Genomic DNA, 25,918 nt, shown 5'->3' with positions numbered 1-25,918 from the left:
GTGGCCCAGAAGTTCCTCGCCAGAGCTGGCGAAAACTTCTGGGAACTCAGATTACTTTCACCCTGATGAAGTCAAATTCTTTATGTACAGAAGCTAAAACAGTGGGTGACTGAGCCAGGTCTGCATGTTGTTATTCATAGTTTTCCATTCTTATGAATATTTAACATTATTACTAAGACTAAGACCTTATGTACACTATACCTATAATTCCGCAAACTTCTGAATCATGTTAATTATGCAGTTTCATCTGCAGATATATACAGTACAATTTATTGGCAATTTAAGATTAGCACACAAAAAACATCTCCTTTCTCAAAATGCAACTGAAATAAATAATGCTTGAAAAGGGGGAAGATCTTGGTCAGACAACTCAGTCGTAAAACTGTCTTGGGAGAGCAGCTAAACAAAAATGTGCTAATATTAGGATTCCACAAGTACAGTTTTATTACAGTAACTATTAAAATAAAGACTGTAATAATAACTGCATCCATGCTGACCATTATAAGCCAAGATGCATGGCTGGTATTTTCTAGTACATAGCCATAGATTGCTAAACAGGAAATGTCAAGTTGTTTTTCTTGCAGATGTGTCAGTCAGCTCCCATACATAGTTGTGCACAGTGCACAGTTGTTTTTAATGTTAACATTGCAACACAGTTCAGTTGACAAGGGACAGTACCACACCTGTTTCAACTGTTAGGCCTACAATATGCAAACATAAGTTCTGATTAAGGTAGTCTAGATTCTAGGACCCGGAGGGACAATAGGCGTGGCCAACCTACACAAGATTTGTCCCCATTAATTTGACAATGTTGGCAATTTGATGCTAATGTTGACAAATGCTGTTGCTGTTTCGGGTTGTGTTCAAAGGGTAATTCATGCTGTATTTTGTGGAATACGGTAGACTCAACCTACTGTATATTGAACTGGTTCAGGGGTTAAAAGGGAATGGTGGAGATATAAGATGAACCTATTAATCCCTGGTGGTTAGCAGAGAGGTACCAGTAAGAGTTAACAAGATGAATACTTTAATACATGTGGTATTTGTATTCTTCATTTTTCCATGTCAAGTCAATAGGAGTGACCATTCTGCCTGGCTAGGGTCCAGGAGCTCTGACCTTGGATAAATCATCACTATTCCGCTTCTCCTCAGCAGTGGTTCTTGAACATTTTTATGTTGAGGACCTCCAAATCGATCATGTATCTGGCCACAGACCCACATTGAAAAGATGTTGTGCCAGGGACCCCCATAAGAGAGGATCTTTTGAAATTGTTTGAAAAGAGCAGATCTCCAAGCTCAAGCTGTCGTGATGCCACGCAATGTGAGCTCGTAGTTATTTTAGAAGAGCCATAAAATAAAATGGGGCCTATGTGTTTTGGACACTTGGGGGTCACCTCAGACCCATCTAGTGCTCTTCACAGTTACCATAACAATGATTTTCTCCAAACCTATTTCTCCCATGCCTTCCATAGTAACATTTTCCTGTGCAGTTTTATTGTGGAAATTGGCAGAGAAGTTGGATTTGGAAAAATTCACTGTGCTTGAGTATTCCAGTGGATCCACCCTGAAACAGAAGTCACAAATGTTATTCCTGTGATTTAAATTCAATCCATGATGTCATCAGGAGAAATTGCGACCGTTTGGTCGTATACGCTCCCGAAAGTCAATCTGTGCGAGCTCGAAATACAAACACCAAATCAGAAAAAGTTGGGACGGTATGAAAAAAGGGGGGAAAAGAAAGCAGTCATTTCTATATTTTCTTTGACCTGTATCTTATTGCAGACAGTATGAACACAAGTTATGTGATGCTTGTATGTTATATGTTCAACTTAATTTCATTCCTGCCATTCAGGCCTGCAACTAGGTCAGGACAATATATCAATATCGGGATATGAGACTAAACATTGTCTGGAATTTAGCGTATTGTGATATGACAAGTGTTGTCTTTTCCTGGATTTAATTACTCAAGCCTTATTTTATACTTTTCAAGAATTGTCAAAAATAGCCAATCTACAAGCCCACAACGAATTGAACAAGAATTGCGTAAATGAGGGTTTTATTTAGAAGTGTACGACTGAAAGTGTTATTTGTTTTTGCAGTGTGACACCACTGGTTTTCTAGTGGAAAACCTTTGCTCTGAAAGTGACACACACAAACCTCATCGCCCACAAGGAGCAGCTCTGCTTCTCTGTGCGTTTGAGGCAAACTGACAAGGAACGACAGCAAGGATACCAGCACTGTAGAAACATTATGAGAAGAGAGGATGAAAGGAGAATAAACCTCAGTCTGTAACATACCAAGTATACTAACTAGGGTTGTCCGATATTGGCTTTTTTACCGATAACCGATATACCGATATTGTCCAACTCTTAATTACCGATACCGATATCAACCGATACCGATATATGCGGGGATTATTGTGATTAGGGTAAGCTCAAATTTCATATCACACACACCATATACAGTAAGAACTCCTGTAACTTATTTAAAAAAGCAAAAAACCGATACCGATATTTTCCCGATATCAATTTTTATGCTAATATCGGCCGATAATATCGGGAGGCCGATAATATCGGACATCCCTAATACTAACTAGTGAATGTACAGATAAACGGACATTAGACTTATACAGTATCAATGTAGAATCTTGCCATTTCCAAAACAGCTGGGACAGTAAAGTATTTACCACTTTGTAATGTTGTCATTCCCTTTCACAACACTTAAAATGCATTTTGGGACATTTACTGTAGGGACTGAAGATGCTGAGGAAGCGTTTCAGGTGTGATTTTTGTCCCATTCTTCCTGCACACAAGTGTTTAGGTGTGCAACAGTATGGGGTCTTTGTCGCATTTAACATTTTTGAAAGGCACCACACATTATGTATTGGGGACAGGTCGGGACTGCAGGCTAGTCCAGCACCCTGACCCTCTTCTTCCACACGTTTGATATGTGAAAAATGTATTATAAAAAGTAATGATCAGAGGGGGCATATCAAAAGCAGAGTCATGGATTGGATTCCCCCCATCTCCCCAGCAAATTGAACCCGGTTGGCAGCCATGCCTTTGTAATGTGCGCAGAATGTGGTTCTGCATTATCTTGTTGAAATATGCATGGGCTTCCCTGGAAAATATGTTCCAAAATCTCTATGTACTTGTCAAAGATAAATTAGTTTTGTGATTGTACTATTAATTAGTAATTTTATTGCAGTGTTGTTGCTTAGCAGTCTGGCACATGCCATCCATTTATTCCAAAAAAGAAATAGTGATTTGTCTGAGCACAACACACGTTTACACTGTGTGATGGTGCGATCCCAGATGCCTAGAGTCCAGAGAAGTCGACAGCGCCATGTGGTTATATCGCTTCTAGATGAATGACAGTTCTTGAAGCTGTGCTATCTGAGGGATCAGAGAGGACAGTTATTCAGCTTAGGCTGGCACCCTTACCCTTTAGGGCCTAGCCACTGAAATTCCTCCAGATTCCTTGAATATTTTAATTATGTTATTCACCATAGAGGGTGAAATATCCAAATCCCTTCTCATCTTTCTTTGAGGAACATTGTTTTTAAACATTTCAATAATTTTCTCAAGCATTGTTTTGGCACTCATAGCTGGGTAGAGGTGCAGCATGGGAAACGGAAGATTCCCGTTTGGCCCTCCGGCCCCTGTCTGTGTGTCAGACGTATAATCCCCAACTGCTCCCCGGGCGCTGTATTACTGGCACTTGCCCACTGCTCCTAATAGTAAGGATGGGTTAAATGCAGAGGACAATTTTCACATATGTGCTAATGCTCTGTGACAGAAAATACCCCAAAGGACTGGTATTATTATTATTATTATAACTGGTGATCCTTGGTCCATCTTTGCTCCTAAGGGACGAGGCCTTTCATAGTTGCCAAACCATGATTACAATCACCTGTTGACATTACTTGTTTAAAATTCACATTGTTATTTGATATTCTTTTTACTCATTACTAGCCCTAAATTGCCCTCATCCAAAGTGTCTTTGGATTTGTTTTAAATAGCAGCTCTACAGGCATAAAATGCATCATGATGCAACGCGTTGAGCTTGTAGATCAGCAATGTTTTAAAAAATCGAATCAGTTTGAGAAACTTAGATTTGATTTGGATATTTAGAAATTAGCACTTATTTTATTTGCATTTTACATAAAGTCCCAGCTTTCTTTAATTTGGTGTTCGTATTTCGAGTTCACAATATCGAGCCCTGTACTGTAGCTAATGCATCCAAATTAGATTTATTTCACTCTAATCATTAGAGTATGATGAACATTATGAAGCAGCAACTATGCATGGCATGTCTCCTGGATAAGTACGTCAGAATCATCTTCATTCTCACATCACAGGTGACGTGACAATAAAGCTCAAATTGTAAACACAATTACAAAGACCGGAAATGTTTTTCTCCAGTGTGGATACACTGGTGGTGTCTCTTCAGGTCACTTAACACACTGAAACTCTTGTCACACTGTTGACAGTGGAAAGGTTCTTTTGTTTTGTTTCTCAGTGTGGCGACGCTGGTGTTTCTGTAGATTACCTAACCCACTGAAACTCTTGTCACGTTTGCAGTGGAAAGGCTTTTCTCCAGTGTGGAGATGCAGGTCTCTGATTACCTGACTGAAACTCTTGCCACAGTTTTCAGTAGAAAGGTTCAGTGTGTATACACTGGTGTCTTTTCAGTGTCTTTACTTCTCCTTTACTTCTCCTGTAAAACTGTTGATGACTGTTTGATTTGGGTTCACCCGTGTCTCCTTGTTTCTGACTGATTGCAGAGCTGCTTACTTGTTGAAAGGCCTCTGAAGGGATCTGTCCATTCCTCAGTGTTTGGCAGTAGAGGTCGTAGGCATAGGCACACTCGGAACAGGAGATTCGAGTCAGGAAATATTGGGACTCACCCCTTTCTTCCATCATTAAATCTGTGACCATGAGCAGTGGTCTAACATCACACACAATATAAACCATTGCCGTGCAAGCCAAGAGGCCCACCGTCCCTCCATATTTGAGCAAGACTGACGTCGTCACTATGAGCTATGACATCATCAATATGACGTCAATATGAGCGTCACCATGATGGCAGAGATCCACATACAGTAGGAGCCACACTCTGAAGCTCTGAAGAGCTCATCTCAGACACCACTGGACTGATCGACATAATACATAATAATAATACATTTTATTTATTACGCACTTAACATTTTTGCTAACCTCAATGTGCTACAGAGTTTAAAACATGGCTTGTATTCCGTTCTGAAGGAGATGGGAAGCCAGTGAAGTGAACGGAGGATAGGTGTATTATGGTCGTATTTTCGCCCTCTCATCAGGATCCTAGCAGTGCTGTTTTGAATGTACTGGACTGGAGCCTCTGGAGGCTCTTGCTAGGGATCCCGATGAGTAGTGCATTGCAGTAATCCAGCCTGGAGGAGACAAAGGCGTGGACTAGTTTCTCAGCACCTAAATCCTTGTTTTGCAAAAATAATAATACTAACAGTGTCCGATTTGCCCCAAATTTGAATTTGGGGCAAACTCAGGGGCTTCTAAACAATGCAAAGTCAATAGTGATTTCACTTTCACACAAAGGGGATAGGGGATGCCACTAATGCTACAAATGACACTTTAGGACTGCGCGCAGCAGCTCTGTATTGTAATCAGTCCTGTGCATGTGTCATTCTTATTAGCAAAATATCTTAACTTTTGAGGTTAACTTTTGCTGCATGTCACTCCTCTCATAATTGCACGTCACAGTGACTGACTTCACATGAAGTAGCTAATATTGACATTGACACATTAACATATGCTGCTCATGTTGCAGCATTGGGAGTGAGCAGGGTTTGCCTCTGCCTCTGCATGTTTCCTAACCCTTATAATAGCTGTGGTCAGCAGTCCTTAAATATTTGCAACTCGCTCACGATGACCTGCTCTGCTATTTGACTTGGACTTGCGCTGAATGACGTGAGACGTGTAGACGTTTTGACTAAACGTCCATGTATCCATTAGTATACACATCTAGGGTTTAATTAAACTAAATTATTTCATTTTCTTTTTCAGATATTGTTGAGCTTGTACATTGACTGTTTTCTGTATTTCTTCGTGACACTGTGGTACAAGAAAGTATAAAATAGGGATTAAGTAGTTAATCAGACTAATCAGTTCAGTCAGTTTTATCATTATATTTGTCAATTTGTCAAAGTGCTTCTCGATTATTCGATTACCGGTAATCAAAAATGTAATCAATAGAATAATTGCTAAGAATATAATCGACATTCGCAGCCCTATACACATCATTACCTCATAACAGCAGTTGATATGGTCTTCAGATCATAATGACGTCGCTGTCCAGCACCTCTTACCTCCTCTCCATTCTTTGGTGTCTCCTTGTGCAGATCATTAAACATGGATTGTGAGAACCAGGAGAAGGATAAGGACGGTAATCCTTTACCGCCGGGGTTCAACAACGGCAACTCGAACAACAGTGAGTGTTATATACATGGTGAGAAACAACACTTTCGGGCGTACTGCATATTATATGGATGAATGTATTATTGTAATTAAAAAAAAGAAGAAAAGAAAAAAGGCGTTTCTGATCATGGATTTCCCAGATATTCATTATGAATGTCTAGGAAATTGGATTGGATTTACTCTTTATTTCCTGCATAGCTGCCAAATTCTTCACCATTAAGTGCCGACGGGAAAAAATAGAGCACCAAAGTCGCAATGTTCCCTAGCAACCCATCTAAAACGCAACCTACTGTACATAATTGAGATGTGTGGCTCTTCACCGACCTTGTCCTTTGACCACCAAATTGCACCATATTGTCAGATATTGAGTTAGTGATCTAATTATGTGAAGTTTCATGGCCTTGTGTTGTGATTTGATGATGATACAGTGTATTGGATCATTGCGAAAAGATTGACATACATACATACTGTACATGTACAGGCAGTCATCCTCATTAAAACTAATTGGATACCATGCCAGAGTGATGGTATAATATAGAGGAGACAGAGCACCATATCAGCTTAGAATGGGACAATATGAAACACTAAAATGGCGTAAGACAACCATAGACTTGCATTGAGTGTTACTAATGCTTACAACATTAGTTAGATATATATATGTTTTTTCTGTGAAAAGTGTCACTCCATGTTACAGTTTTCCTGAAATGTAATGGATAATATGCACTGTATGTTAGAACTTAAGATATAAACAACTCCCCAGGGGCGGCCATAGCTGAGTGGTTAGTGAGCCCGCCTAGGGAGCCAGAGGCCCTGGTTGCCCCAGGTTCGATTCCAGGCCAGGCCAGCATATGTGTCGATGAAATGAAATTTGTCCCTGAGCAATTAACCCCTAATTGCTCACAGGTTCTCATTGGAAACAAGACCGCAAGGACTTTCATGAACGACCTGTTAAAAGGACTTATCCTTAAAGACCTGTGAGCCATGTCTTGTTAAGACAGAACTTACTGCCTGACAGGCATTACCAAGATGACACCAGATTGAACCGAATTCTCTTAGAGACGTTTGTCTGAGACTGTTTACCTAATAAATAAGAAATTGAATAGGTAGGTGTGAAGTGGCAGTATTTGACACGTTGGGAGGTCATATTTGACATAATGGGGTGAGAATGTGATGCCTTAGGCATAATACGGACCATGTAGACACCATTAAAACATTGCTAACAACTATAAAACATTGAAAACAAGAAAGACGTGCCTCAAGGTTCAAGCCCGACTCTGATGTTACTGCAGCAGCACCTTCAAACACCCATTTTAAGACCTAAAAACCCCTCTTATGTATTCTTTTTTTGCAGTTCTGTGTGTGAGTGAGTGTGTGTGTGTGTGTGTGTGTGTGTGTGTGTGTGTGTGTGTTTATTTTTTTAAGGTTTCTTATGTTTTTTGTGTTTTTTATTTGCAGGTATTCAGACCATAGACTCCACACAGGCATTGTTCCTGCCCATAGGAGCTTCTGTGTCTCTGCTAGTTATGTTCTTCTTCTTTGACTCTGTACAGGTGGTCTTCACCATCTGCACTGCAGGTAACTGCCCTTCTAACACCAGGGGCATTTATTTGTTGCTTGTGTTGTTTGTGTCATGCGTACATTCACACATAACGGAAATATTACACCGCAATAAAGTGATGTAACCTTTTTATCCGGGACCAGGTTGATTATTTTCTGAGCTTCTGTTGCATTTTCATATTGTTTATTCGTCAGGGCTCCAGTGTGTAAAGGATTTAAGACATGATTATTCAAAAACTGTACAATTGCAGTGAAGCAATTTGATATCCCTTGGAACATAAGCAGTTATTAACTGCTTGATCCCTATTCAAAAATAAAGGATCTGCAAACTCATTGTGACATCACGTTGTGCTTGTTGATCGGCTTTTTTTGAACGATTTTGGAAATCTTGGAAAAATTGAGTTTTTCACAAGTTTGGAAATTTACGGCTATAATAATAACATGCCCAAAATGATGTATACTGTATTACAGATATACATTATAGATATAAATTCACTGTCCCTTTAGGCTAAAACAATAAAACTCAACCAAATGGTGTAGCGGTCATTGGATCTGGGTTTCATCATTCTTTCCTGTTTGTTGTTTCCAGTTCTTGCCACGATTGCATTTGCATTCCTCTTGTTGCCAATGTGCCAGTATCTGACCAGGCCCTGCGCCCCCGCGAACAAGTAAGGGAAACCATGTCTTCTTCCTTGTTTTTCCTCAACGCTATCTCTTCCTCACCCTGCTTCCTCTTCCTCCCTCTATTGATTTGTGAATGCCTAAGTTGCTCATCACATTTCCAACAGAAATAGCCAAATCCCAATAATGATTCCACAGCATATGCAAACGAGCTTCCCCTCAGAAGTTGCACATTCATCACCTCAGATCCACATCATGTTTTGCTGTTTTTTTTATGCATAGCTGTATGTTTTTTTTATTTTTATTGTTGTTTTATGCATAGCTGTATGTTGTAGTCCACATTTAATAGAGACTAGTTCAAAGTGCTAATGTTCTCATAGTAAATATATGTTTTCATCCCCTCAGTTTAAACTCCTCAAATTACTAGTAGATCCTATCTGGGAACATAGACCTCTTTGTATTATGTTGAATTAAAAGGCAGGAAGGATCTCCCACATTTGCCTATTTACAATCCTACAAGTTGGATAATCTAGGTGTTGGAACATTTCCGATATGGCCTTGTTCTTTTATAGCCTTAATAGAAAATGTGACTAGTCCTAGTAAATGTAATGATGCAAATTCCCTACAAGGCCCAACTATTTATCATTCAGGCACATCCCAAATGTACATTCAATGTTTTGTGTATTATTATTTTTTCTCTGCTCAGTCCTCACACTTGTAAATCATCATTAATTTAAACCCGATCAGTGTACAAATGGAACCCAATGGACCCGTGGTTCCATTTGTACACTCTTTGGAGTTAAATTAAACTAACTTTTCTTAAGATAAATTAACCTGTTGATTAACTGTTATTTAAGTGCAGTCCCGCGACCCTCAAATTCAAATTTGACCCTGGAGAATTATTAATCGGTTGATCAGACCCATCCCTAAAATGAACACGGAGGATTTGACTGTGATCTCCGCTGATTGTCTGTCCTCCCTGCAGGATCTCCTTTGGCTGTTGTGGTCGCTTCACTCTGGCGGAGCTCCTATCCTTCTCCCTATCAGTTCTGTTGGTGCTTATCTGGGTGTTGACTGGCCACTGGCTACTCATGGACGGTAGGTCACTCTGTCATGAGGCTTGAGGCCAACATGCATGCAGATTTGTTGTCCAGGCATCTTCACACACAGCACAAGAATAACTTTCCAAACACTGTAGAATTTGTCCTCTGCATTTATCCATCCTATCTACCAGGAGAGAATGGTGATTTTGCGTTTTACATTTTGTCTCTAAAGCTTCATTTGCCACTTATTTGAATGATTATCGTTATTTTAACCAATCGGAATGATAGAGTATGTTAATACAATATAACTAGTACATCTGCCGTGTTGGAGGTGGTCTCACTGTTCTTCCATTGAGAAATGTAGACCCTGGTGTCAGGTAGGACAGCTTCTGGCAGACTGTGTCAATCAAGTTATTTTAAGCAGACAGCGCACCGGATTGCACCAGACACTAGGTGCGACACCATCTTTATTGTAGTTCAGACATCATTGCAATTGCCTCTCTTCATCGGTAGAGGAAGGTGACACCGGACATAAAGCTTAGGAATGGACTTCTATTTAGCTGACAGTACTTGACTTGGGATGTGCAAAGAACATTTTTAAAAGCAAAAAAAATAAAATATGAAGAGGTCACCTGAATCTGTTTTTACTGAACAATTTATTTTAATGGAATCGTACGGCACTCGTAGGAAACTCTTATGCTGTAGGTGGGGGAAACCTGAAATGAATTCTGAAGAAACTAAATTACACCCAAGATAAGAAAAAAAAGTCTGCCCTAAATGTGTGGACATTTATTTTGTTCAGATTGTGAGCAGTTTTCTATATCTCATCGTATATGCCCTAAAATGTTGGAATGAAGAGTAAACAAAGTCTGTTTTGTAGCAGTAGAGGGAAACACTCATTGACCATAATATGGTCAATGAGTGTTTTAGTGAGATGATTTTTAAGGCTCTATATCATGGAGCCTTAAAATCGTCTCACTAAAATAAATCACGATCATGTGCTTCCCCAGCCTGATCTCACAGAATGTAGTGTACATTGCACGGACCCAGTGCACCTCATTGCGTGCATAGTCGCCTAGAAAATCCGTGCATATGTACGGCGAGTCCCACGGTGGGCGTAACCAAATTTACGATTCTGTGCCTATCGGTACATAACTCAAACGGCGCTGAGTAGGCTCAAGGGAACGTCGCAACGTTCAGGACGGCAACTCGTTCGCTTTAGCTCACTCGGTGGTCCCTTACGTGGCTCCTGTTCCCTTGAGACTGCGCGCCTCCAAAATGGTTTAGTCACAATGGGGGAGATGCGAGGCGGCTATGCACGGATTTTCGGGTTTTCCAGTTGTCTATGCACGGAATGACACCTCCGTGCAATGTATACTAAGTGGTGTGAGATCGGGTTGGCTTCCCTGCCTTGCCTTGATTTGATTGTGATCACATTTTAATGATATGTGGTTCTCTCCTCAGCTCTAGCTATGGGCCTGTGTGTAGCCATGATAGCCTTTGTGCGGCTTCCAAGTCTGAAGGTGTCTTGCCTACTGCTGTCAGGTCTCCTCATCTACGACGTGTTCTGGGTAAGATATGCAGCTGTTACACAAAACCACTAGGCACTGCCACAAGTCATGCAAAACCAAATAGGGACACACCTCAGTTAAACAATGTATCAAGAATATTGCCACCGCAGAGGTTGTGGGTTTGAATCTGGCTTTGTCGAGCGTCTACACGAACGGGGGGCTCCTCACTCAGTAGGATACAACAGCACTGACAAGTTTTGACAACATGGATATAGAAACGTAGATACCTCATTGGCCACTGCAGGTCATTGGCGCGACCTGTCTCCGCTGTCGCCATATTGGGGAAGGAAGCCGAGCCTTCTAATGCATGTATATCCATTGAAGCAGACTCTCCAGAGTTTCCAACCAATTTTTCAAATCGGTTAAGTTTGTAACAAATGCCAGACATGTCGTTATGGTTATCTAATTATTTATTTTCAAACCAAAATATTTGTATCTAATCCAAGTAGCAGTGATAGTCACAAAACATTTATGTCTCTCTCAAGTCACTGAAATAGATAATAACATACATGAAATATGCAGGCCACATTGCAGAATTGCCTTTTCTGTCTATATCCAACATCCTCAACATGCTATTCAGCTATCTATGGACAGTTTTAGTCTTTATGGGGCGGCCATAGCTGAATGGTTAGTGAGCCCGCCTAGGGAGCCAGAGACCCTGGTTGCCCCAGGTTCGATTCCAGGCCATATCAGCATATGTGTCGATGAAATGAAATTTGTCCCTGAGCAAGACTCTTAACCCCTAATTGCTCACAGGTTCTCATTGGAAACAAGACCGCAAGGACTTTCATGAACGACCTGTTAAAAGGAATTATCCTTAGTCCAAACATTAATAAATACCACAATAAAATAAGTAAAATCGGCAATTAAATACATATTTATTTTAGAATTCTTGGACCAAAAAACCTCTATTGCTATCAACTTTGAAAGACTGAAATTTACCATCATGAGTTTTGTTTTGACAAAAACGGCAAATACAAATGAAATTGGTCAAGACAGTCTGTGTTCTATATTTTAATGGCACTGAAACCATAATACATAACACTCCAAGACAGTTGAAAGCAATTATAACATCAAAGTCGCAGAGCAGTATAATATAATGTTTAGCAGGCGAAGTAAATAAATAAACAAACAAATAAATAAAGTAAAATAATAACTCCCTGGAAGATAACTATTTTGCTCAACTTTTGTCGTGTTGCCACTCTGTAATTTATAGTTTGACGATGTGGTGAAGCCTCAATTTGTAAAATAAAGACACAACTAATGACAATGATGGCTGTTGATACCAAATAAGTATCCTCAAAGTGCTCCCTGAGCACAAACACATACACATTTTCGTTCTCAACCAATCTCATCCCAAGCTGCACACAAACTTCTGTTTGTACAGCCCCAAGCTGCACACGAACTGACCATGTATCTGGGGCTCTGTTTAGACTTCAGTAAAAGCCGATTTCTTTCACAAATCTGAGTGTGGAGTTTGGCAAGTTCCAACTAACTAACTAGTTGCTGCGCGGCTGCCTCTTATGAGCTTGCCCGCAGATACATACGTCCTAGAGACGGAGGAGGCATCCACCTTTTTATGTCTATGAGTGACAACACAGAAATGTATGGGGGGGAGGAAACAATTTGCATAACGACTAAATTGGGGAGGAAAAGGTGGTAAAAAATATTTGGCTACCCTCAGAAAAAGAAAAAGAATATTAATAAATTTCACAGATTCGATTAGTTTCCTTGTGAAAGCATATTGCTGTATTGCCGTTAAGCATGGCAAGTGTAATGATGTTGTTCATCAACACTGTTTCTGTCTGTGGCATAAATTGTAAACAATGATGCGCACAGCAGTGACATAATTCCCATGGTTTCTGTTGGTTTGTGCTCAGTGGTGGCAAAGCATACCTAAAATATGCTTGCTTCCTCTCTCTACGTCGTCCTCAGACGAGTCCTGGTCACCATATTGCTTTCATTCGTGCATAGAGACTGTTGACCACTGATGTACACAAGAAATGGGAGCAAAGCTGGAGTGTGGTCCATCCTCCTGACTGCACATTTGTTTGTGTTTGTGTTGGCGCCATCATGTGGCGTTAATAGACAATTGCAGCACAACAATTTTTAATTGCCGTATGTCTTTAAAAGAAAAAAGAATGTTGGCATGTTACTCGAATGTTCTTTACAAAGCCAGGAAGAGGGGTCTCCAACATTAGGAAAAATCATAATAATATTTTTTCCAAGAGTACAGAGTACTGGCTGCTTGTTTTTGGTGTCTTGAGGTCAGGTGCCAATCCTAACCCACTGGTCTGTGCTGGCAAAGCTCCCTGTCAGGGTTGCTAGGTGGTTGCTTGGTCTTACTAGACATTTCCTAAGGTGTGCTTGGGGCTTGATTGTGTGTTACTAGGGGGTTTCTAGGTGACAATTACATGATGCTAGGACATTAAAATGTTATTTTAAATCTGACCGCTCGGCATAATATAATTGCATTTGTCGATAAATTGCATTGTTTCACATTTATCTAGCTTGAACTGCTGTTTGTGCCAGGAAAGGCAACGGAAAACTGACTTAGGCAGTAGGTTTAATTGCCTCTATTCATCCCCTTCCAGGTATTCTTCTCAGCCTATATCTTCAACAGTAATGTGATGGTAAAGGTGGCCACCCAGCCAGCTGAAAACCCCATAGATGTCCTATCCAGGAAGCTACACTTGGGGCCAGGGATGGGCCGTGACGTTCCCCGCCTCTCCCTTCCTGGCAAGCTGGTTTTTCCAAGGTAAAGCTTATGAAACCGTGATGGTGTGAAGGAAGGTGACCTGCTGCTTAGTGCTGCTTTTTTTCCACCTACTTTGCCTACTGACTGTCGCAAGTAATGGTGACTTAATGATGTTTGTTGTGCTAGACTAGAGAACTGCCGTCACATGTAGTATAATGCTATACATTACAGCACCATCCTCTTATAATTTGACAAACCTCTGTAGTGCATGGGTGCATGGTGTCGTGGTGAGGCCAACATTGTTCTGCCCGGTTCTCCTCGGTGGCTGGAGCAATTGATCTGAATTTGCACACAGCCATTGACCCTTACCACGTGCACCTAACAGCGAAGCCCGTTTTTCCGATTACACGAAATCTCAGCTGTTTATTACTTTTTGTGTTCGCTCGCTCCCGGGTTGCCAGATCATGTGCGCATATCCCCCCACGGGTATGGTCTAGTACACCATAATTAAGCACTGCAGCATGACTTTTTTTTGAGTCACACAAAAACATGCAAATGCAAAACAGATGAGGAGGGAGACTACAAGTGCTTTTAAGACCTTACTGTGACTGAAGATAATATTTCAGATATGTCAATACTGTATTCTCCATATTGCTCATTAAAACATGTCAATGATAACAAAGCACTTGGCATATATTGTCCAGTGCTAGCTATGAATGAATTAATATGAATTCTCAAATCTCAGCTTTCCCACACACTTTCACAGCACCCACCTTCTACATCTGCTCACTGAGCCTCATGCTAATTTGTAGTGATCCATTCACTTACCACCCTTCTTTTTGTAAACCAGTGCATAGTCCTTTGTAAAAATGATGAGTGGTAACAAACGGTGGCAAACAAACCTCTTAGCACATAAAACAAAACAGGACACTGTACTGAACATCATGCTCCTCAGAAAAATAATAAGCCCTCCATAATAAAATCATATTCTGTCACATAACATTGTAGAGGATGAGCAGTAAGTTGCAATACATGATCAAGATTATGAGGTTTTATTTGTCACTCATGTATGTGTATGTATGTGCTGTGAAATGTGAATGTGCTGTTTGACATGTGCTGTGAAATGTGAATGTGCTGTTTGACATGTGCCGCAGACTAAAAATATATAACAAACAAGAAAACGTTTATAACGGGAGTTTAAAAAACTCCTAACGGCAATAAAGAGAATTTACAGCTTCTGAATAATGGGAGAATTTTGCAAAGACATTCAGCAGTGTGCTTACTAGAGTAAGGTGCTGGATCCACCAAGGTGATTGTTCCAAAGTGCAGCTTATGTTTTGAATTGTTTTCAATGGGAGTGCTTCGTATTTATACTTATGATGGAAACGCAAGCAGCATGGTGAGGCCCTGAGCGTCTACGTTGCGCGTTCACATCTGGCTTTTTTATTAGGTCGCCAAGAGTTGAAAATATTGCTACAATGCTTTGCTGGCCAATGGCCTTATTATGTCTCTAACCTGGCTCTAGCTGCAGAATAGAATGTATTATTTAGTTTATATTTTATGGTCTTCAACAAGCTCACAACGCTTCACAAGCTTATTGTTGTTTGAAAATATGTTAATTTATAATATAATTTATATATTTCAGGTTAATTAAGTTTAGATAAAGTGAACCAGTAATACGTAATTTTCAATATTGAATTTTAGCCCATGAATATGAACAATATATACTGGGTACCAAGTTTTGGAAAATAGTTGTTGGTAAGTCTGCATCTTTTACAGCTTACCTTTCACTGGTTTTAACATGTTTTTGTTTTGTTTTTTCTGTCTTTCTCCAGCTCTACAGGCAGTCACTTCTCCATGCTGGGTATAGGAGACATTGTGATGCCCGGGCTGCTCTTATGCTTTGTGCTGCGTTATGACAACTATAAAAAGCAGGCAAATGGAGAACTACCAACACCAGGTCGCATGCAGCGTGTCTCCTACTTCCACTGCACCCTCATTGGTTACTTTGTGGGTAAGTATTCGTTTTTTGTAAAATAAGCAGAAACAACATAAGCAGGGCTTCATTGTGATACTGCTTAAAATACTTAAAATATACTCTGAATATGTTTTCGTCATATAAATCATGGAATTGTAAGTTGTATTTAGTTGAGGTTGTGTTATGAAGTTTGTGAAATGCGCTGGACCAGTTTCCCCTCTCGTGCTAAGTTGGCATAATGTCATTTCATTGCCGTTGTGTTGAATGGTCAGCTGCAACTTGGGTCAAAGTTCAGACTTGGAGCACATTAACTCGCAGTGAATCCAAGCAATGTGCTGTGCCAAAGTTCTACCGCGGATGTGGGTGCAACTGCTTTCTCCATAAAATAATGATGTTGCCCAGGAAGCATGAAGTTGTTTTGCGGTTCGTCATTATGAGTTTTAACCACTTGAGCCTGCATACTTCATCGTCCGATGGATAGCGAAAATAGCCAATCTACAAGTTCTGGAACCTATATTGACATACCCAAAATAGGGACGCTAGTTTGAAAGTGGTTAAGAGTGATGGCTTTTATGAATGGGCCAAAAACATTCCAAAGTCAGAGTTGCAGTGTCCCTGGATGAAATGGGAAAAATACATTCCAGTGTCAGACTCCCTGGCATGGCATTGGTATGGCATTATGTCCATGTCTTTACAACATAAACTATTTTGTGTGGTATTATTACTTCAGCATGCCAACAACAGTTGGCCTGTAGAGGTCCATCCTGACATATTGCTACCACTGCAAGTTTGGTATTGTAATGAGAGGCGTTAGTCTAAATTTAATGGACGTATCATGGTACTCTCTGCGTGAGAGTTTGATGTCATCCAATGCAGTGAGTTTGACACAGATATTCCAAGGCTAATGTGACATATTATTAGCATGATGGAATCCCTTGAATGTGACTATCTGGCCAATAAATAGATTCTGATTAAAAAAATATTTAATTGTGTAACTTTCGTGAAGATGATTTGAATATTGTAAAAGGCACATTATTGGGAATGAGACAAGTCGTTTGGGTTTCCCATTGTTTTTCATCATATCCTACCCACAACTCTGCATATATTTCCAACTGTTTGGATAAGCCGTTTTAACTATTTCGGGGAGGGATCAAACAGAAGCGTCAAGGATGAGGACATCATTTGCTTTGGTTATCGCCACCAAGGAGGCTATGTAATAATAAATTATATCTATCTGTTTCCCTATTCTTATTGGTCTGTTACCAATGTGTCTCGAAAAAGAAGTATTGCCATTACATTTGTGGTACACATAAATGTTCCCAAGAGGAAGACGCCTAGTAATTGTGGCGACCCCATCCATGATCATTCCTCTAGCACCACCAAGTGGAGAGATTGTTAGGCCCTGGCAGAGGGCTGCCCTCTACAGCAGTGGTTCCCAAACGATGCGTTGTGAGCTTCTAGATCTGCTATTTTGGGCAAATGTTCAGAATATGGACGCTAGGGTTAAGTGGTGAACATGTCCTTGACTGTGTGTATCTCTGCGTTCAGGTCTGCTGACTGCCACCGTGGCCTCGAGGATCCACCGTGCCGCTCAGCCCGCCCTGCTCTACCTGGTGCCCTTCACCCTGTTGCCTCTTCTCACCATGGCCTACCTGAAGGTAATGTGATCATTCTAGTCATTCCCAACCAGGGGTTACTTGAGCAGCTTGCAGAGGGCACGTGGAATGATTGGGGATTTATTCAAATGTAATTCTCAATTTTTCACGCCAAGGACCCCTAAATTGTTATAGATTTGGCTGCGGACCACCACTTGAAAATGTTTTGTGCCAGGGACCACCAAAAGCAAAGATATCAGTTCATTTTTGCTTTAAAACAATATAAATATTCAAAGATATGCACACTTTTTCAAGGTTTTTCAAAAATAGCAGATCTACAAGCTCATAGGTGCTCGGTGCCGCGCTATGAGCTTGTATATCTGCTATTTTTGAATAGCCAAAGCTAAGCGGTTAAAATGATTGTGACGCTTATGTTAGCTAATTTCGCTGGGGACCCCCTGTTACTCCCTCAAGGACCACTGGTGGTCCCCGGACCACCGGTTGAAAACCACTGTCATAAGCCCATTGCTAAAATGTTATGTATAACTAGTTTTGGGCGCACCAGCAGGTTTCACCTATTACACAATGGGAAGAGGTCACGATCGTGCTTGCAAAACCAATACAGCCATGGTCAAATCTGCACCCAAAACAATAAGTGCAACAAACATGGATAAATGGCTCAAAACGTCCAGTTGTTGTCACTCTCATTCTATAGGTTTGGATGCACCAAAGACAGTTCCTTTGTCAAACAACACAGTGGCCCTCATTTATCAACGCGGTGCAGCCCAAATAATGAGCGTACGGCGAGATCACCGCACCTTTCGGCATTTATCAATATATCCTAACGTGGGCTTCATCCTACGGTACACTGAAATCTCACGTCTGGTCGAGACCAGTGGTTGACGTTGGCTGCACCCGTTTATTCCATCCTAGACCTGCGGAGCAGCATTGTTTGACTGTCTGAGAGGCATCTGGACACATAATCCACTCATAAATCTGTATATCTACACTAATAAATAATCCCGGTGAAAATATAACATTTTATAAAGTAATTTAAACAAACTGCTTTAACAGTCATTCAGATAAGATTGTAGATCTGGCTGCATTGAAAATAGCAGATATACAAGCTCACAAGCCAGCGTCGCATCGCAACGCTTTGTGAGCTTGTAGATCTGCTATTTTCAAAATATACAGTGCTTCGCGAGGGCACTCTCGGGAGTTTAGCGGCGCTGCTGTTATATTTTCATGGCCACCGGGAGATCAGACATTTAACCCATGGTCCAACACACACCACCAGCCTTCATTCATTAACGTTCTCTCCAGGCTATCTCTCATTAATGCGGAGCGGGACGGGACTCGCCCGTCCGACGGTCCGAGTCTCACTGGGAAATGGGAATAGCCTACATGACGGCTTTATTTTAGTGTAACTCGAACGCGCACTGCTCGGTATGGGTTAAATAAATGAATATACAAACGTATTCCATTCATGGGATGTGATTGGTATCATAATATGTCATTCATGTAGGCTACAAGCCTACGTGACAATTAGATTGTACCGCTACGGTATGGAGTGTGTGTATGTGAGAGAGAGAGAGAGGGGCGTGTGCGTGTGCGTGTGTGGCGAGGCGAAGCGAAGCGATCGGGGGAAACTATTTCTTATTGGCTTTTCATGTCTTTGGTTCGTCTTCATGTCGTAAAATCGGGGCTTTTTGAGAATATTTAAGGGCGTGTTATTTAAATGACGCTCGGTTTCAGCCGTGACATTTATCAACGCTGGGACCAAGTATACGCTCGGATCAGCTGTGTAGGATGCGTTGATAAATGTGACTTCGACGTTGGTGTACGGCCGAATATATGGAAAAATATACGCCGGTTTATACGCTGCGTTGATAAATGAGGGCCAGTGACCTGTCAGATCGATGAGTCTATTAATATTGTTGGATAGTAATAGAACAAATGTGGGCGAATTGTCAAAACGCATGGGTGAGGGGGTACTATCGGCATGGCAAAACAGCTCAAAAGGGTACATGAGACAAAAGGTTGGGAACCACTGATCCACGACAGGGATTCAGTGCCCGCCGTGAGTGTATTGCAACTGGGCCCACAAATAATTGCCAAAACACTTACGATTGTAATGATAATATAAAAAGAAATAAAGTAATGGTATTTTCTTCTTTAAAACCTTGAAAAAATGAGTTTTTTTCATTGTGATACCAAAAAATATATATAAAAGTATTAGTAGTATACTATGCTAGTTCCACTGATTCAAGCCGGAACACAATCGATTGACCATTAAAATAAACATGCTCTGAAAATGCACGCTTCTGAGATTTTCAAGTGGGTTGAGAGAACCACTGATCTAGGAGTTATAACACAGTATGTTTCCATCCAAGTTTATTACGTTTTTGGTAAGATGATACGTTTGCTCTATTTAGATACAGACTGTGTTAGAGAGAGAGGAAATCAAAGGTGGAGAGGGGATGACATGCAACACAGATGCATATTGTTTTGAGGCTTTAACCAGTCAGCTAACGATACGCCCCTGTCCATGGGGTGTTAATACAGATAATGACTGCATTAGAAATGCAGAATGTAAACAACACGTTTTGATAAACGTTGGTCTATATTGCAAAATGTTTTATGTCTGTTTGAGAACATTTTAAAACACACAATGCCCACAATAGCCTACTAACCAGAAATATTATGTCAGTTGATAGGCTCTCATCCTAGTCCATAAGCCAAAGGCAGGAAAACTATGCGATGGAAATAAAGAACAGGCTTAATGGAGTAATCATCCACAATATAGTTCATCACTATTAAGTGTTAAGCGTGTTTAAGCCTGTCTTGGGCAGCCCGTAATCCTTTGCCCAGTGCATGGAATTGAGTTGAATTGTGTCAGCTTTGGTCCAATGAAGGCAAGAAAATGTAGCAAGGAGATAGTGGGTGTGAAAAGAATGTCATGTTTGCAGAGTATATTAAGTTTGTCTAAGAACACCGCTCATATTCAGCCTTTTGAGAGATGGATTAACAAATTAAACGCCAGCTCAACAGCAGCACCGATATTACCTGCTGTTTCCAAAGCAATCGAATTGCTGGTCTATTGATCAATATAGGGGGGGGGGAAACGTACCCTGCCCTACAGAGACACGTTTCAGTCTGGACCAGAGTTATTGCCTTGTGTCTAACCAATGATGTGTGGAATACAGGGAGACCTGCGGCGCATGTGGTCAGAGCCCTTCCATGCCAAGGCCAGCAGCCCGCGCTTCCTGGACGTATGATGCATCCTGGGGTACACAACCAGCACGGGGAGGACCGGAGAGCCCTGCCCCGGTAGAGGGAAAGAGAGAGGGTGCACTCTGAAGAGAGGCCACATTGTCCTCATTATTTTGTTCCTGCTTTCCGTCAGCCCTCATTGAAACCCAGAGGACACTAGTGTGTGTGGACCACAATGCCCAACACGACTCATCGGCCCGTTTTATCTGCGCTTCCCACCCATCTTTCTGCCTGCCTATTTCCTCTGCTTTCCAACACATCCTGCCATCGCTGTTTTTTTCTCTCTCTCTCTCTCTCTCTCTCTCTCTCAAGCCCAATTTATACATAGTTGTGCGCCAGTGTCGCGTGCCGAAAATATCCGATCTGCAAGCTCACAACGCGTCGCAGCGCGACGAGTTTTGAGCTTGAAATCAGGCATTACTCCTCCCTCACTTTGTCCTCTCTGTCGATTCTTTCAAACTCCCTCCCGTAGTTGGGCTCCTATTCACTTCCTTCTCATTGCCCATTCCATTTTTAGGCCTCTCCTCTCTTACTTTGGACCTTTCATTTTCTTTGTCCACCGTTGCATCTTTGTATTTCACTGACTCTGATGGACTTAAGGGCCAGGCCTCCCCTTTTTGTGGACTTATGGTTGTGAGACATGACCGGGGCTTTTTGTTTCGTTTTTTTGTTTTTGTTTCTTTTTGTTTCCTTGTTTTTTAGCATTGTCGTGGTCATCATTATGGTTCTTGTTCTTGTTATTATTATTAATATTATTATTATGGGATGATTTCAACAGACATATGGTGGAGAAGAGGTAGAGTGTTGCAGGACAGTGAGTTTGGACAGAGTTTGGAAGCAGCAACACAGTAAAGGAAAAATCTCTCCACCTTCACCCTCTCCCCTGCTATCTTACTGGCGTCTATCTTGGGCATGTCATCATAGGCGAACCTCCCCTAGCAGATCTACAGGCTCCTAACATGTTGCATCGTGACACATTGTGAGCTTATAGATCGGCTACTTTTGCAATTCATCGTACCCCTAAAGCCCTATATACTTTGTTGTGCGACAAATGGCAAAAATTGCCGATCTACAAGCTAATATTGCATCGCAAAGGTTGTGAGCTGGTAGATCTGGTATTTCTTTTTAAGAATTAGAAACATTTTTTTAAATGTTGAAGATTTGCCCAACAGGGACGTCAGGGTTAATGTGGTTCAACTTGCCTGTCATTCTACTACAGTGGCTGTGCATCATGGTGTCCCTTTCTCTAACACTCCCTGCCCACCCCATTATACTGCAATCATCTGCTGTCCCCACCCTGCTCACAGATACGATATGTATTTTATTTAGAAAATTTTTATTCTTGGCATATACAGAAAGGATGCATTATAAATTGTGAATGTGTCCCCACAGTGTTGAAGGGGGCACTTCTGTTTGTATATATGTGTACACTTGTATTTGGGGTATCATGGTGAGTTTCTATTTGTGAATGGGAGTGTTTTATGCAGGGTTGGAAACTTGACACCAGCCACCAGCCAAATGCTGGCAAATTTGGGCTGTGGCTGGAACATGTCTACTCAAGCAACCATTAGGAGCTTATTTTCTAATTCATTTTGGATAGTATTCTAGTTAATGTATCAGGTGAATTTTGGAGTATAAAAGGCACTATGGCTGGTGGACAAGGTTGGTTTCCTTCCTTTGTGTTAAGCCCAATTTATACTTTGGCAAGCGGCGAGGTTGTACAACAAAGCATAAATGAGGCTTTATAGTGTGAGAGTGAGAGGAGATGAATGTTTGTTTTACTTCATTTTAATTTGAAATCCAGAAAATGTAACAAAACAGTAATTATAGTCAGGTTTCCATTAACCCACGTGTGTTTAACAAAACCGTTGCATACAAAGATATTGTGTCTCAAATCATGTTAATCAACAGGAACACATTTTTAAATGGGGGCCAATTTTCTTGTAACCAGTTGACAAATGGAAATACAGTGTTTTTCAAATAATTAAATGAATGTGTATTTGGTTTTTAGGGCACGCTATTTTGGTTTAGTCATGGAAGCCCAAGTTTCTGTGAACTGTGCTTGAAGGCATATTGCCAAATTACCCACGAATATTATGTACCTAGTTCTCTTCTGAAATACAAAAGGCTTGTCATGCTTATTTATGTGCTTTTGGCCAGCATTCAATTCTTTTTTTTCTTTTTTCTTTTTTTTTTTTACATATAATATGAAGTGATGTGTCTTTTTGGTCCACATCAGTACAGTAGTCTTTTCCTTTTTCCCCTCTCCCAGATCAAATGAATGGAAATGTGGTATTTTATCTGAATTTTCTAAATCTATTTCTTGTTATGTTAATGAAAACCTGACTATTGTGTAATACTGGACTAAATGCCTGGATATATTCAGTGGGATATGTAGTCCTCTGCTGATGTTAAAACCATATCCAGAAGATATCTGGAAGATGAGTCCCACTTGAGATGTATCTTCTCCTCCATAAGTGTAACAGTTTCCGGGCCATATTAAAATCCACAAAAACCTAGGCGTGTGCCAAGGCTTTAACTGGAATTCTCTGGGTGGTGAATAGGTTTTGTGTGCGAGTGCCTGATCAAATAGCATTACTTAAATGAGGTCTGGACCTAGGGAGGGGAGAAGATCTGTTAGGCCCCTCTGAAGTCAGTTATGGATTTTGATAGGCGGACCCTTAGAAGTTAAAGCTAAACCACAGACATTTTTAAATTTAACGTTTGGTACCCAACAGTCTTAGTCTTTAATTTGCAATTGTCATTCCTCCTGCTGTTTTTGTGGTGCTTGTTAATAATAGCTTAAGTATACTAGGACATGTGGGAGGAAGCAGGTGAACGTCAGAGGGGGAGAGACACATGGAAGATGCCATTTGCTGGCTTCTTGTCCTTTCCCTCTCCTTTTCTCTCCTTGTTTTTCTTTTCTTTTTTTCTTCCTTAATCTGGCCGTGCATGTCAAGTGTACAGTGTGTGATTTCTCAGATTGCATTACCAGAGGAACTGCAGCTTTGTTTGAAACTCTGCTGGCCTAAACCCAAGGGACTGGACCTATTAGCTTGGCTATAACCAGAGGAACGTACAATGGACAAAGGCAATGGGTCAGAAAGACTGGTCAGCTTTGACCCTCTAGGCCAGACGTGACTGATTTCACTAAGACTGAATATTCCCTGAGCGCTGTCAGGGTTGGACACTCAGCCTGTCTCTCCGTCTTTGCCTACAAATCATGGAACCACGATCCCACCCATCTCCCCCTGCCTCTCGATGGACATGGAAAATATATATAAATAACTGAAGCCGATCATGGTGATAACAATTTAAAAAAAGAGAGAGTAAATGAATAACTGCTATTTTCATTTTTTTTAATGGAAGATCGCTTTCTTTTTATCCCCTTGTTTGTATTGTTTGTTTTCTTAGTGCTGTAGATTTAGGTTTTCCATTTTATACTTTTCTTTCAAACCTCTTCTCCCCTCCGGCAGAGAGTTCTAGCTCTGTTGGTGCGTTGACATTACAGCTGAATGGATTCTGTATAGAAAAAAAAAGGTGAATAAATAAATTAAGAAATGTGTAGTGAAATATGGATCCTGAAGTGCTGAATCTAAAACACTTTGTCTCCTTTTAACTCCTTCCCTATGCCCCTTGCCCTCTCCCTTCTATCCCTCTCCAGTCAGGATTCTGCTGTAAATAAACATGACTCTAACTGTACTACCAGTGTGTCCTTTTCATTCAATAGTTGTCCATAGAATTATGCCAGTCATCTGTTTTGCTATTTGATTTGCTTAAAAGAACGATGTTCTTACACAGAATTATCTAGCTGTGGGAAAGTTAGGATGAGAAATTATATATGTTGAAACAGATATTATTTTTCTTGCACAAATGTTGAACTGTTTTGTTTTGCAAGACATAACTATGAACAGTCAACTAACGCACAGTAGACTATATATATCATGTTCACTATGTATCCTGAGGCTGTAACTTTAGAGAATGAGAAGCATACAATACAGTATGAGTTCTGCAGAACTTACATTCTTATGAATATCATAGTGTGTGACATAATTGCCTTTGGCCTTCTTAAACATGGACTCAATTGCTGGTGCATAGTAACCAGTAGTACTGTACACATTCACCATGAAGTAGTTGCTTATTAGCATGCATATTAGTAGCATATAGGGTCTGTATTATTATAGAACTCTTATTAATGTTTTATTCTGCATGGATACAGGTCGAGTGGCCACCTAAACATAGTGGGCACATCAATGTTAAATTGGCATTTTTTTCCCAAAATGTAAAAAATATATGAATGTATGTTGTGTAAAATGGTGTGAAATAATGTAAAGTGGATTTGAAAATTCACGGCGCATCTAATAGACCTAAATTTACACTTCAACTTCTTGGTTATGTCCAAACGTTTATGAATTTGTGGCAGTAGAAATATTCTGCCTTAAATGCCAGGAAAGAAATTATATGTATTTGACCCCCCATTTATACAATATGTCAATAAAAGTATAACCAATGGTGCCCAGAGTTCTCAGGGGCCCACTATTCGGTTACCTTCTCCATGACCCTTTATGGCATAATTGAAATACAATGTATCTTATTCCAAAATGCAGCAGTTACATCTCAGATAATGATACTGAAACAACTTCCGAAAGGCTTAAAGAAACACTTTGTGATTTTACACACCAAAATCATTTTTGTGGCCTAGTATTTCTATAAGCATGTCATACAGTATGAAAACAAATATAGTGTGGTTGAATGTCTGTGTGATCCTTTAAAGTTTAGGTAGTACATTTGTTGTTAGCCTTGAAGAAACTTTATTTTAATTTTTTCCTTCTGAAGTTGTCCATTAATAAATTAGATTTGTCTACTAGTGCTGACTTTGTTCTACAACTGAATGAGACTAGAACCTGTGCATCTCAATAGACCTAGGACACAACTTTAGAATAGGGAATCTGTGTGGGTTAACACAGGTCAAACAAACTACTTGTGAATAAGTTTTGAGCAAGACCTCACTTTAGATTGGGGAGAATATATAGAGTTCGAAATACACTATTAACAATTGTTTTGTGATTTGTTACATGAGAATAGACCATATATTAAGTGTTATAAAGGGAG

At 40.5% G+C, this 25,918-nt stretch overlaps 1 protein-coding gene across 2 annotated transcripts in view; it reads left to right on the top strand.

The window, feature by feature from the left end:
• Positions 1–24,508, top strand: part of sppl3 (signal peptide peptidase 3) — a 41,512-nt gene extending 17,004 nt beyond the window's left edge. Inside the window, exons 3-11 of one of the 2 annotated variants that reach the window (XM_084046563.1) lie at positions 6,395–6,483; positions 7,926–8,045; positions 8,617–8,695; positions 9,634–9,746; positions 11,156–11,262; positions 13,857–14,020; positions 15,796–15,974; positions 17,487–17,596; positions 20,740–24,508. In XM_084046563.1, coding sequence (XP_083902689.1) covers positions 6,395–6,483; positions 7,926–8,045; positions 8,617–8,695; positions 9,634–9,746; positions 11,156–11,262; positions 13,857–14,020; positions 15,796–15,974; positions 17,487–17,596; positions 20,740–20,811 — 1,033 coding nt within the window. In that variant the 3' untranslated portion in view covers positions 20,812–24,508. Of the gene's footprint in view, positions 1–6,394; positions 6,502–7,925; positions 8,046–8,616; positions 8,696–9,633; positions 9,747–11,155; positions 11,263–13,856; positions 14,021–15,795; positions 15,975–17,486; positions 17,597–20,739 lie in introns of both variants that reach the window. The other variant, XM_084046562.1, reaches the window with a different exon arrangement.
• The last annotated feature ends 1,410 nt before the right edge of the window (positions 24,509–25,918 follow it).

Source organism: Gymnoscopelus microlampas, assembly GCF_963454915.1.
Source record: "Gymnoscopelus microlampas genome assembly, chromosome: 21".
NCBI classification, from domain to species: Eukaryota; Metazoa; Chordata; class Actinopteri; order Myctophiformes; family Myctophidae; genus Gymnoscopelus; species Gymnoscopelus microlampas.
The sequence above is the reverse complement of the archived record's forward strand: the minus strand, read 5'-3'. Positions and strand labels throughout refer to the sequence as shown.